The following is a 13,485-nucleotide window of genomic DNA, read 5'->3' as shown; positions in this document are numbered from 1 at the left end:
GTGCAGGCGCGAGGCCCCAGGCAAGCCTGGTGGCAGCACACAACACAACAGGATGCAGGGTGACGGCGGGTGACCCGGCCTGGGTTCCGGCCTGGCCGCTGCCACAAGACAGCTGGGACAACCAGGACAGCAGCCAAAAAGCTGGCCGGCTCGAGGTCCGTGGTGCCGGGGTGCCAGTCTCCCGACAGACGGGCCCTGCATGTGGTGACGCAGAAACAAGCAACAGGCACTGGTTTCCCGGCTCTCATACCTGCAGCTGCTGCTAGGGGACCCCGGCCCCGCTGGGAGATGCTCCTGCCTGCTGCTCTGGAGGATGCTCGAGCCCAAGTGGCCGAGGCCTCCGGACAGTCTGCGGTGTGTGGCCCCCAGGGCGGCCGAAAAGCCATCCCTGCCACAGGTGCTCCCAGACAGGGTCCTGCCGAGCGGCCCAGGTGGGCTCTGCCGGGCATGTCCCAAGGCCACAAGCCGGAGGTGGGCCAGGGGCTCCGCCCACCACACAGGCCACACCCGAGCTGCACCTTTGCCCCACCAAGCCGCCTGTCTTTCCGGGCGCCTCACCTGTAACGCCAGCCCCATCTCTAAGCAGAGGCTGGAAGTGCCAGCTTCGGCCTGTCCGGGAGCGCCACATCGGGCTCCCAAAGTGGGCACTCCTTGAAGGGGTGACTTGGCCCCTGGTCAGCGGAGGCCAGGAAGGACAGCAGAGCCTCTTCACGCATGCTGAGACTCGGTCACAGGCGGCGGCGTCTACCCACCTGGGCCCCAGCCTGTCGCAGGACACGGCAGGGCCTGAAGGGCCAGGGAGGGCCTCTGGGCTGCAAGGACTTCGCAGTCGTCTGCGTCCCCAGTTCAGCACTGGGTGGCCCTGGAGCCATCCCTCTGCCGCCCTGAGGGCTGGGTCCTGTCCCCCCAGGGCAGGAGAAGGTAGAGTTTCCGTGGGGGATGAGGACAGGCCGAGGCCATGTTGGGACCAGGTGCTCACTGAGGCCCCTGAATGGCACCGGCTTCCGCGTATGTGCAGGTCCCAGGCCAGGAGCCCAGGCAGGCGCCCACGTCCTCGGGTCCCTGGTGCTGCCCTGCTCCACCCCACCGGCCGGCCCCCTTCCCCTTGTGCTGGCAGCATCCATCTCCCTGGCATCTGCACAGCAGGCCCAGTGCCGTGCCCTGCCCAGCTGTGCCCAGGGAGGCTATGGGGCCCCTCAGGCTCAGTCTGGCCCTGGAGCTGGGCATGGTCATCGCGGCCACTGCTGCCTGGCTCCATCAGGCCCCTGGAGACGGCCTGTAACCCCTGGAGCTGTGGGGCTCTGTGACAGCTGGCTTTTGCCCGTGCCTGGACCCCACTGTTCCCCATCCCTGCACCCAAAGCCTGTGGACAGGGAGGCTGGAGCCCCGTGTCACCATGGGTGTTGCAGTGGCCTGGGAATTCTCTTTCCGGCTGGAAACAGCCTCGGCCAGCAGGTCTTGCAGACACTGGGCACCCTCGCGTGGGCACACGGTGCCAGCAGCCGCCAGCCCCGAGGCTCCCCAGGGCTGTGAGATCTGGAGGCCCAGCTCCCCTGGCCCAGGCCAACAACTGCGCAGGCTGTGAAGGGCAGTGGGTCTTCCAGGCTGCAGCTGAGCCGGCGGGCTGGGGTGGAGCGGAACCGGGAGCCCTCCAGGGAGTCAGGGGGCTGGAGGACAGGAGGAGGGAAGCTCGTTCTGGCCCTGCCCTGTGCCTCATCTGTTCAACCAGAAAGCCAGGATTTGGCCTGGCCTGGGGCAGAGGGAACAGGAGGCTGAGAAGGACCCATCCGGAGCAGTGGGCAGGTGGGTGGGTCCCAGGATGCCTTCCCTCCCTGATGGGCCTCTGCTGTGGAGATGAGCTGAAAGACATGGTGATAGGGTGGCCACCCGCCTTGGGGTCAGACCAGGAGGGAGCCTAGGCCGGTCCTGCTCCTCAGCACCTGAGGGCTGTGCCTCTGTTCCATCTGATCAGGGCTGAGGGAGGAGACCGGAAGAGTAACCCTGGCCGGAAAGTGCACCACACCTGTCACCGTGAGAAGTCTCCTGCTGTCTGTGGCAGAGCAGGCAAGGTAACCTTCAACCTAGCCTCTCTCTGCTTGCTAGAGACCCCAGGCCCTACACAGCCCCCTTGTTCTTTGCGTGTACTTGGCCCTGTATCACTTCCTCCTGAGTCACCAACTTCATCCTGAGTCTAACTGTCTGCCTCTGGCTGGCTCGAGGGGCCTCATTCTCATGGCCCCTACTAGGGATGGGAACTGAACTGCAAGGCCCCGGCAGACTTAGTTTCAGTTTCCAAGGTGGATGCCCCTTCCTGAGGACCCAGGGAGCCCCACACTTTTGCCCCTTTATTAACAGATATTTACCAAGCACCAACCACAGACTGGACAGCAACACGGCCTTTCATCCACCTGTCTGTCTGTGGAGCACGCGTGTCCTGGGCACCCTGCATGCTGCCCCACGGCTAAAACAGTCGCCAATGTATTTGTCCTCAGGGAGCTCGCAGACTAGTGGCAGAAGACAGCCATTAGTAAGAGCCACAAATAGAAGCGGGGCGCAGTGGCACAGGCCTGTCATCCCAGGACTTGGGAGGCTGAGGCAGGAGGACTGGAAATTCCAGTCCAGTTTGGGCACATTTAGTGACTTAGGGAGACCATCTCAGAATAAAAAATAGAATAGGGCTGGGGACGCAGCTAAGTGGGAAGGCCCTGGGTTCGAGCTGTAGTACCCGGATGGGGGGGGGGGAGGAACGAAATGAAAGGCCTGTCTGGGGCTGCGTGCCATAGCCAGTGCTGCCATGGCCACCCTTCCCAGCAGGTCCCTGAGGAGCTGTCACCCCTCCACAGGTGAGTCAGTCTGGGCGCGGTGCCTGTCACAGGCTTGGAGCGTGGGTTGGAGCCAGCCTTCGTCCGTCAGAGTGCGACCCAGGACATGGCGCTCTGACCTCACCGCTCCCTCCTCCAGGGCACTTTTCAGTTCTGCAGGTACAAAACGGGCGGGAATCTACACTGACAGAGGGGAAGGCTTCTGTACCGGAACGAAAGAACTAGAGGTGTGCTCCCGGACGGACGTGGGGCGGGGAACACCCCACAGGGGGCCGGAAGTTTCGCGTCGCATCCCTGCGGCGGTCTGGCAGTCCGGAGTGAGGCCGTAGCGGACTGCCCTTTCCCAAGATGGCGTCGAAGATCGGTTCCAGACGCTGGCTGCTGCAGCTGCTTATGCAGCTAGGCTCGGTGCTGCTCACACGCTGCCCGTTCTGGGGCTGCTTCAGTCAGCTCATGCTGTATGCCGAGAGGGCCGAGGCGCGCCGGTGAGCGCCTGCGCAGCCGCTGTCCGGCGGGGGGCGGGCCGCCGGCCCGGTGCTGCGGGCGCTGGTTCCGAGGCCGACAGCGCAGGCCGCGGGTCTCGGTCCCGGGGTGGGACGTGGCGGGAACCGGGGTGGCGCGCCTCTGTTCCTCGGGCTCCGGCTCAGGCGCGCTCTTACCCGCAGGAAGCCCGACATCCCCGTGCCCTACCTGTACTTCGACATGGGCGCCGCCGTGCTGTGCGCCAGCTTCATGTCCTTCGGCGTCAAGCGGCGCTGGTTCGCGCTGGGTGCCGCGCTGCAGCTGGGCGTGAGCACCTACGCCGCCTGTGTGGGCGGCCACGTCCACTACGGGCACTGGCTGAAGGTGAGCAGGTCGCCCAGCCGGCGGACCCCCGTGCAAGCGGGCCGCGCCAGGCTCCCCCGCGTGTGCAGCCTGAGGCCCGGAAGTGGGAACAGACCGCCCCAGGTCACGCGCAGGAGTGTGGGGGACAGAACGTAAGCCACCTGGGTCCAGGACCCCTTAGCCGTGAGCAATCCCGGCCCCACACAGTGGGACCCTGGGTTGGACCTGGTCCACCCACCTGACTGTGTAAAGTGTAAGGAACCTGAGTGTAGCTTAGGCCTGCAACGGCTGGAGTCTGCCAGGCCCAGGGTCCAGGGTCCAGGGTCGAGGGTCTGTGGGGCAAAGCCACTCCCCGCAGGGGCAGGACCGGAGTCCCTTAGGGGACCTCAGTGTGCGTGTGCGGCAGGGACAGCACAGGGAGTTCGGAGGCTGTTGCTCAAATGGAACAGAGAACACAGGGCTCAGCCTCCAGGCCTGTAGTGGGGAAGGCGGCACTGTGTGGTGTCACTTACTTTCTGTAGGACCACGGACAATTTTCTAACCCCTCTGGGCCTCAGTTTCCACTTCTGTAAAAAAGAATTATGTGTCTCAGCTGTACCTGCCCTCACATTTGGAAATGGTAAGAAGGTTCATGATGCGGGATGCAGAGACCCAGGAGAAGTGTGGCTGTGGCTCCTGACTGGGTCCCTTGCCCTGGCCCTAGGTCCGCATGTACTCTCGAACTCTAGCTATCATTGGTGGCTTCCTGGTGCTGGCCAGCGGTGCGGGGGAGCTGTACCGCCGCAAACCCCGCAGCCGTTCTCTGCAGTCCACCGGCCAAGTCTTCCTGGGCATCTACCTCATCTGTGTGGTAGGTTGGGGTTCTGCTGGCTGGGGGTGGCTGCCGGGCGGTGAACACAGAACACAGGAAGGCAGGCAGCACAAGGCCTTGTACCCAGTTACGGGCGACCTGACTCCCAAGGGCTGCCCTGGGCCTCAGGGCCCTCCAGGGGCCAGACAGTCCCTTCTGCCCACATTCTTGTCACCAGGTAGAGAAGTGGTTCCAATCCGGAAGGCCAGGAGAGCGAGGTGGGTGGTTCTCGTGGAGTCCAGCCTCCTGAGGACTGGGAGAGGGGGCAGAAGGGAGGGGTAGTGGGGTATAGGCCCCAGCTGGGCCTGCTACCTAGAGCTACTGGGGTCTCTGACGCTGGGCAGTCAGGAGGTTGAGGACGGGCAGGCCCCAGCACTTGGCCTCGGCTCCGTTCCCAGGCACTGACAGAGCTCTAGCTCAGCGTGCAAGGCCCCGAGGTCTGTGAGACACACTTCTTTCCTTGAGAAGCCCTGTGGAGAGGAGGGGAGGTAGAGAGCCGCACCACCTGGGCCCTGGAGTGTGGGGTCCCAGCTTTCAGGGAGCCCCCTTCTGAGGAGGGCTTTGGAGTTGAGTGTCATGATGGTGTGTCCCCAGGCATACTCGCTGCAGCACAGTGAGGAGGACCGGCTGGCATATCTGAACTGTCTTCCTGGAGGCGAGCTCATGGTCCAGCTGTTCTTCCTGCTCTATGGTGTCCTGGCTCTGGCCTTCCTGTCTGGCTACTACGTGGCCCTGGCTGCCCAGATCCTGGCTGTGCTGCTGCCCCCAGTCATGCTGCTCATCGATGGCAACGTCACCTACTGGCACCACACAGTGCGGGTGGAGTTCTGGAACCAGATGAAGCTCCTTGGGGAGAACATGGGCATCTTTGGGGCCGCCATCATCCTGGCCACTGATGGCTGAGTCCTGTAGTGTGGGGCGCCCTGCCTTCCACCTCGCCGCTCCACTGCTGTTGATTTTACTTCTTTCTGTTGGGTCTTTGTGGGTTTTTTTTTTTAATTTTGTTTTTTTCCTTTCATAGTATGAGGCAGATCTCGGCCCCAAATTCATGGGTTGGCCCTTGTGGGCTGGGAGCCCTGACACTGATGCCTCACGGGCTTGTTCCTGTTTGTGAAAACTGAGGCCTGGGGGTGCAGGTCCTGGATGGGGACAGGGGAAGGGAGACAGATCCAGTTGTGGTGTAGATCTGCAGCAGCCCCCAAAGCCTTGTGTGTTTGGAAGGAGACGGGTTATGGGGCTTACAGCCGACTTGCTGTTGGAGGTGGGGTCAGGTGGGGAGAGGAGGTGGTCACTTGGGGTAAGGCCCGGGGGGTTCATCTCTCTCTTCTTGGTTGTTGTGAGGTGAGCAGCTTTTCCTCTGCCAGGCCCCTCTGCCAAGCCATCCTGCTTTGGAGCCAGCTGACTGTGGGCTGAAATGGAGTCAAAATAAACCTCACTTAAGTTGTGGGTATCTGGTATTTGGTCCCAGCAACAAGGAAAGTAAGACAGGTTTTGGTACCAGGAATGGGGTCCTAGCTTTGATGCTAGCTGACCACGTGGTTCAGAAGCCTTTGGAGCTGGTTCACTGGAGAAGTCTGGAAAGGTTTAGAGATGCTGGCTGGAGAAGCAGCCCTAGAATCCTGTGAGCTGAGCTTGATGGGAGGCTCTGGTTGGAGCTCAGAAAACAGAATGCTAGTCAGGCATGGTAGAGCACACCTGTAATCCCAGCACTTGGGAGGCTGAGGCAGGAGTATCATTGCCCGTTCATTCAAGGCCAGCCTGAACTACAGAGTGAGCCCTTGTCTCAAACAAACAAAACCCAAACAAGCATTTTATCAGAATGTTGATAAAAAGGCAGACCATAAAGACCAAACTCAATTAGGGCCTGTTCAGTTGGACATGGAGTCACTGGCATGGACTCCAGGCCATGTTCATTTCTCTGGCAGAAAGCTTTGTGTACATTATACTCCGGTTCTGAGACCAGAAGACTAAGCACGGCAGACTAATCTGGCAGAGGAAAATCTCAAGGCAACCCAGCATTTCAGCGGCATTCGGTACTGTTGGTGCCTTTCAGCCAGATCTGTATGAAGAACCAAGAGAAAATGGCACAACTGAGTGATTTTAAAGGTTTTGATTTTCACCAGAAAAGCACTTCCTGTAAAGTTGGAGCAGAGGAGAGACTGGTTGCTGAAAAGATAAGCATTCAAAAGAAGCCAAGTATTTTGGATCAGAACAATGGGGAAAATGGCTTGAGGGCACATCAGGAATCAGCAAGACCCTCCCCCCACTCCCGCAGGCTCGGGGATGCAAGGCTGTAAGACTCAGAAGAGCATCCCACAGCACCATGCTCAGAGGACCTGCCTAGGGAGTTGGTTCCTGGGGATTCAGCTCACCTTGCTCAGCCATCCAGGTACTCAGGCCTCTGCAGCTGCCATTCAGGAGGGCCTGGCTACTGCTCAAGCAGGAAGCAGGCCCTGGCACTATCTACATGTTGGTTTTGCAGAATGCAAAAGTTGTAGGGTCAGGAAGGCTTCCACCCAGAATTCAGGAGGCCTGGGAGGCCAGGCCATGTGTCCCTGAGAGAGCAGCTTGGGATGTAAGTGTAAAGCCAAAAGTGCAGTGGAAAAGCCAGGAACCTGGATTACCTGAGGGAAGCTGCAAGAGTAAACACTTGGCCCGGGAGGGTTACAGCCTGTCACCAGCAGTGCCCTACAGGTGGGGCTGCCCAAGCCCCCTGGAGTCCACATCTTGCCACAACGTGCCTCTGGTGCAGGGCACTGAGCTATGGGATTTAATGTTTGCCCTGCTGGGTTTCAGTCTTGCTTTGGTCCCTTTTGGAGTGGGAATGTTTACCTGGTGCGTTTGTATGTGGGCAGTGTTGAATTTGCTTTGCATTTTCTAGGGGTTCACAGCTAAGAGTTTGCCTTAAGTCTTATAGGAGACTTTGAACTCAGACTTTTCAGCAATGCTGGAACTGCTGGGACTTTGGCAACTCTTAGACAGACTGAGTGCATTTTGCATAATGAGATGCACATGAGTCCTGGGAGGTGGGGGCTGAATGTCCATGTCTTATATCTGGATGTCTCCCCATGCATGTGGGTTGAAAGGCGATTGGAATACAGGGGCTCCTGACAGCTGACTTGCTATGAGGAGGAGAGGTCTGGTCAGAAGAGGTGGTCACTGGGATGTGACCTGGAAGGCTTCATCTGCCTCCCCTTCCCAGCTCCTCTGCCAGGCCTCTGTGCCAAGCCGTCCTGCCTTGCAGCTGGCTGACCATGGACTGAAATGTGACCAAGACAAACCCTTTAAGTTGCAAGTGTGGGTATTTTGTCCCAGCAAGGAGAGAGTGACTAAGACAGACCCCGAAGTGAGTAAATGTGAAAAAGTCCTATTTGCACCAGTTTTTTTGTTTGAATGTGGTATTGAATATGGGTGCTTCAGCACTGAGCTGCATCTCCAGCCCTTTCTGCTTTTTATTTTGAGACAGGGTCTTGCTGAGCTGTCTAAGTTGTGCTTAGACTTGTGATCCTCCTGCCTCAGCCTCCTTGCTGTGCGTGTCAACATGTGAATCAGGCCCCTAGGCACGAGTGGCAGGCACAGCCCGCACTCAGCACTGTACAAGCCGGCCTGGGCTCGGGTGGCTGGCGTCCCTTCCGCTGCCACCTGCAGGGACTCCTGCACACCAGACTACACACTCCTCTGAAATAAACACCAGAGACATTTGTTGAGTTGACGTTGGGAGTTTTGTTTTGGTTTTGTGACTAGGTCTCACCATGTATTCCAGGCTGACTTCAATTACCAGCGATTCTCCTGCCTCAGCCTCCAGGTGCTAGGATGACAGGCATGAGCTGTCACACCCAGCTTCATGTTGGGTTTCCTGGAAGCCCCCACCTCGGGCCACCGTGATCGTTTACCTCTCTGAGTCCCCACAGCCCTCTGGCTCTTTCAAAGAATCTCCAGGCCTGGGCTGGATGCTGCTGCAGGGCAGTCCTGACCCGGGAGTGCAGAGGCGCAGAGTTTGATCCTCAGCTTGGGCTGCAAAGCCCAGCCCAAGCCTCCGAGTCCTCATGGTGGTCTTTGTGGTTCTCCCTCAGTCCTTGCCCTCCCAGCACAGCTCTTAGAAGGCATCTAGTGAGAGGACAGAGGTGTGCTGGAACCAGGGTTTCACATTAGAGGAAGCAAGGCTCCAGAAGGCTGTGCTGGGCCTTGGCGTCCCCAGGCCAGAGGGAGAACAGACTGCTCTCAGCCTTGGCCCCTTCATTGCCCCTACTGTGCCACAGTGGCCCCTTAGCTGCCCGCGTCCCTGCTTGTCCTGGTGAACAGCACAGCACCTTGCCCGCCATGAGGGCTGAGAGATGTCAAATGACCCAGGCATGCTGGTGCACGCCTGTAACACAAGCTACTTGGGAGGCTGAGGCAGGAGGATGGCAAATTCAAGACCAGCCAGAGCAGCTTAATGAGACCGTATCTCAAAATAAAAAGCCTGGGGGCCCAGGAATTTAGCTCAGTGGTTCCGCTGCCTGCCTTGCAAGTGCAAGGTCCTGAGTTCGATCCCCGGTACCAAAAAAAAAGTCGAGTGTAACTTGGCGTTTCCTGGGTTCAGTTCCCAGTACCATGTCCCCACAGAGTTAACTGGAAACTCTGGCCTCCTGCCCACTGAGCACTAGTCTTGCACGGAACACAGGCTCCAGCTGGCTGGGGACAACATCCATGCTGGGGTTTAAGCCAAAACTACCTATTCCTGGCTTTGCTGGGCTCCTGCAGGTAAAAGAGGAGCCCGTGGTGTCAGGGCCTGGCTCTGAGCCTACCTGGAGGAGGGGCTGGGATGTACAAGGCAGGAGGACACCCCGGGAGGAGGTGGCCACCATCCCTGGGCTATCCCTTCCATCTCTTCAGCCCTCCATGCCCTCTAGGTCCCAGAGGGCTGCTGTGACCTCCCCTCACACAGGCGCTGTCAGGCAGGGATTGTGCTTTAATCAAAGCGTCCTGTGAGACTGCAAGACCCCGGGATTGAAAGTGGGGGGTGGGCAGCAGGGAGGAGGTGCTCTGGGCAAACTGGCCACGTCCAGCTCAGGCCTCTGATGCTGGCCAGGCCGGGGTGCAGGCCGGGCCTTGGTCGGGCACTCCTGGGCTTGTCCCACTTCCGGCTCTCTTGGTGGGGCTCAGCCAGCAAGCTCCACAGGGCACTGTGGTTTCTGGTCCAGCCTGGCCTCGGTCAGAGGCCCATGGGCCGGCGAGGTCAGCTGCCCGGGTCCGAGGCTGGCTTGCAGAAGGAGTCCGGCAGCCCCTTGGCGTGGTTGACCAGTTCGTAGGACTCCCGGATGTCGGCCAGGCCGAACCAGAAGAAAATCCATTGCTTGTTGGAGAAGCTGCCGTCGCTGTGCTTGAAGTACCTGGGGGAGGGGCTGGCTTAGAGCAGGGCCCGTGAGCCAGGCACCAGAGAGGCCCGCCCTCCCTGCTGTTGCACCCTCATCGCAGGGCCCGGGGGCAGGAGGGTACTAGGCTTGTTCTGGGGTTTTATTTTTTTGGTACCAGGAATCAAACTCGGGACCTTATGGTTTCGAGGGAGGCGCTGGAACCACTGAGCTAAATCCCCAGCCCTTGTTTTGTTTTGTTTTGAACCCTGGGCTTTTGCAACAAGCTGCATCCTCAGCCCTCTTTTGCTTTTGTGTTTTGAGACAGGGTCTTGCTTTGCAGTTCAGCCTGGCCTCAAACTTGGGGTGATCTTGCCTCAGCCTGCTGAGTGCTGGGATTAGAGGTGTGCACCACCATGTCTGGCCTGAGCCCTTTTAAATTTTTTTTTTTTAATTTTTAAAAAGGGTCTCCTCAAGTCACTTAATTGCTCAGGCTGGGCTTGAACTTGGAAACCTGCCTCAGCCTCCCAGAGCAGCTGGGATTACGGATATAGGCCACTGTGCCTGGCTTCCTGGTAATTTCCTAGAATCCGCAGGGCAGTGGTGAGGATTTAGTTCCCGAAAGAAAGGGTCCAAAGGTGTTCAAAGGGAGGTGCGGTAGGCCTGGGGGCAGGAGCTTGGCAACTGAGGCTGAAAAGAGCCAGAGAGAACCAGGCACAGTGGTCCACACCTGGCATCCCAGCACTCGGGAGGCTGAGGCAGGAGGATGGCCATGAGTTAGAGACCAACCTGGGCTATGTAGGGAGACCCTGTCTCAAAAAACCAAAAAATATTAAAATATCATAAAGGAGCCAGAGAGTTAGGGTTTCTCTGGATCCCGGGGCTGGGGGGTGCCACACTGGCTGCCACTGACCACGGGAGGACCCCGAGGCACACCAGTGACCAAGAGGAAGCCCGCCTCCGGCCTACCAGGGGTTGATGGGGTTGGTGACCCGCGAGCGCCAGAACAGCGTCTGCAGGTCCCGCCGCAGGCACTCCCACAGCATCTCGCCGGAGCCCTGGCCCTGGCGGCTGGCGCTCACCACGAACTTGTCCAGGTAGGGCGTGCCGCCCAGCACCGGCTCCACCGTCAGGATGGCGGCGGTGTTGTACCTGGGCACACAGGGCGGGGCCTGTCAGGCTGCGGCCGCCTGGCCCCGCCCCTGCCCACCCCACGTCCCGGCCCCGCCCCTCACCCCTCCGAGACGTAGACCGAGTGCAGCCGCCGGCGCAGCGACTCCAAGTAGTCGTCGCGGAGCCTCTTGCCGAAGCTGGCGTTGACCAGGGTCACCAGCCGGGCCTGGTCTAGGCTGTCCAGGCTGCGCACGCGCAGCATCCGCTCGGCGTTCTGGAACAGGGTCCCGGAGCCTGCAGTGGCGGGAGGGTGGGTGGCGTGGGGCTCACGGCCGGTGGGGGATCGAGGCGGGCCGGGGGATGGGCACCCTCGCGGACTGTGCAACTTGGGGCCTGCAGAATCTGCCCAGACGGCACTCGCGGAGGTGCGACCTCAGGCAGTTGTCACCAGGCCTGGCCACCGAGTGCCTTGGCCCCGCCCCAAGAGATATCGCCCCGCCCCTCCCCTCCCCTCCCCTCCCCTCCCCCCCACCCGCGAGCCCAACTTCCGCCCGTCCCGCCCCTCCAAGTCCCGCCCATCCCCTTTTTTTTTTTTTTTTTTTTTTTTTTTGGTACCGGGGATCGAACTCGGGTCCTTGCTCTTGGGCAGCAGGCGGCAAAACCACTGAGCTAAATCCCTGGCCCCAACCTCCTTCCACCCGCTTTGACTCCCCTTCCGCGCCCGTCGATAGTTCCTCCCACCTGCCTCGGGCCTCGCCCACCAGCTCGGGCCGCCCACCGTGGCTCCGCCTACCTCCCCACGTCCCGCCCACACGCTTACCACGCCCACCTACAGCCCCGCCCCCGTCTCGCCGGCCCCGCCCTCACCCTTGTTGCTGAAGAGCTCCGTGAGCAGCGTGGTCGCAGCGGTGACCACCGCGGAGCAGTGGTGTGGCAGGCGGCTGAGCACGTCCACGATGAGCCGCACCTGGCGCCGCTCGCGCGGGCTGGCCCACTCGGCGCTGCTCACCAGGTCCAGGTCGGCCGGCAGGTTCACGTTGCTCAGCACCTGCGCGGGGCGGGGCGGGGCGGTGAGCGGGCAGGCGGGCCCCGGGGTGGCCGCGCAAGGGACCGGGACAGACCTGCTGGCTTGCGTCGCGCAGCCCGCCCTGCGCGTTCAGGAAGATGGTCTTCGTGGGCTGCAGAGCCTTGGCCAGCGCAGCCGCCACCTCCAGCGAGTCGAGCAGCACGGCGCGGCGCGCGGCCGTCTCGCCCACGGGGCACAGGATCGGGATGCTGCCCGCCTCCAGGCACCACCGCAGCAGGTCGGTCTCCACCGCCACGAGGCCGCCGTAGCTGCGGGACGGGGCGGGGCTGTGAGGCGGGGCGGGGCGGGCAGCCGCGGGACTCACCTGGCATGCGCGGGACTCACCTGGCATGCGGGGCTGGCTCGGCCGCACTCAGCACCGAGCCGCCGCCGAAGAAGGGCACTGCAGCAGCCGCGTTGTCCCGCAGCGCGTCCGCCAGCGCCTTGCAGCTGCGCGCCAGCTGCGCCTTGGCGTCCCAGAAGGACAGGCAGCCCGAGGGCGCCGTGGGCGCCGGCAGCCCCAGTACCACGAGCGGCCGCATGTCCATGCGCTGCAGGAAGGCCAGCGCGAAGGCCAGGCTGGACACGGCGCGCGCGCAGCCGAGCACCGCGCCCTCCACCTGTGCGGGGGCACACGGTCAGGGCTTTCCGCGCCCGCCGCGCCCTTTGCCCGCCTGCCCCGCCCGCCCCGCGACCTTGGACCACGGTGCCTGGGGCAGGAGTGGCGCGGCCTCCTCCTCCTCCCGCCCCCTTGGGCCGGCCGCACACCTCGATGACTGCGAAGGGCCGGTCGCCTGCGGGGTGGCTCCTCTGGAAGCGCGAGAGCCACTGGCGCGCCTCCCCTGGGCTGGCCCCACACTGGCTCAGGAAGGCCTGGATGTCGCGCTGCACCAGCGAGCGGCCGGCGGGGGGCGCCGCGGGGTCCTCGGGCGACTGCAGCGGCGGGCGAGTAGGGCGCAGCGGCGCGCGCTCCTCCGGGGCCTCGGGCTCCTCCCGCGGGGTCCGCGTGCACGCCCTCGCCGTGCTAAGCCTTCGCCCAGGGCTCGTGGCCCCCGCCGCTCCCCGCCGCGCGCTGCCGCTCAGCCTGCGTGCGTCTCGGGGGCTCCGCAGCCTCGGGCCAACCGCGCCCCGCAGGGCCATGGCCGCCAACGTCGTCGCCATGGTGACCGACCGCTGCTCCCACGCGTGTTCGTGAGTCCGCGGAGCAGCCAGGGGGTCTTAACTGACGGTGGGGCGGGGCCGGACCCAGGGCGGGGCCAATGCGCATTGGAGGATCCGGCCACAGGCGGGGCGGGGCGTCCCCGCGTCGTTCCCCCCCCCCCCCCGCGGGCAGCCACGACCCATGGCCCGGGGTCAAGAGGTCTCGAGTGGTGGCGGCTGAGCGGTTACATCCGCTGCGGGGCTGGGTGGCAGGAAGGGCTGGAGGATGTAAGGGAGCAGTGGGGTTAGCTGGCTTCGGGGTGTGGACAGGTCGTC

The 13,485-nt window shown here is 62.0% G+C and overlaps 2 protein-coding genes across 2 annotated transcripts; one reads left to right on the top strand and one right to left on the bottom strand.

Moving 5' to 3' along the window:
* Nucleotides 1-3,124: 3,124 nt before the first annotated feature.
* Tmem101 (transmembrane protein 101) lies at nt 3,125-8,209 on the top strand. The gene is made up of 4 exons (XM_004859250.3): nt 3,125-3,307; nt 3,488-3,668; nt 4,351-4,497; nt 5,092-8,209. Exons 1-4 carry the CDS (start codon nt 3,171-3,173, stop codon nt 5,398-5,400), a joined length of 774 nt encoding a protein of 257 aa, XP_004859307.1. The 5' UTR covers nt 3,125-3,170; the 3' UTR covers nt 5,401-8,209.
* A 1,219-nt stretch (nt 8,210-9,428) lies between these two features.
* Nucleotides 9,429-13,214, bottom strand: Nags (N-acetylglutamate synthase). The gene is made up of 7 exons (XM_004859254.4): nt 12,778-13,214; nt 12,355-12,629; nt 12,065-12,278; nt 11,811-11,991; nt 11,066-11,237; nt 10,800-10,982; nt 9,429-9,869 (listed from the first exon to the last, which is right to left on the bottom strand). Exons 1-7 carry the CDS (start codon nt 13,168-13,170, stop codon nt 9,716-9,718), a joined length of 1,572 nt encoding a protein of 523 aa, XP_004859311.2. The 5' UTR covers nt 13,171-13,214; the 3' UTR covers nt 9,429-9,715.
* Nucleotides 13,215-13,485: the final 271 nt, after the last annotated feature.

Source organism: Heterocephalus glaber, unplaced genomic scaffold (assembly GCF_053883595.1).
Source record: "Heterocephalus glaber isolate CG9 unplaced genomic scaffold, H.glaber_assembly_v1.0 deba00001773, whole genome shotgun sequence".
NCBI lineage: Eukaryota > Metazoa > Chordata > Mammalia > Rodentia > Bathyergidae > Heterocephalus > Heterocephalus glaber.
The sequence above is the reverse complement of the archived record's forward strand: the minus strand, read 5'-3'. Positions and strand labels throughout refer to the sequence as shown.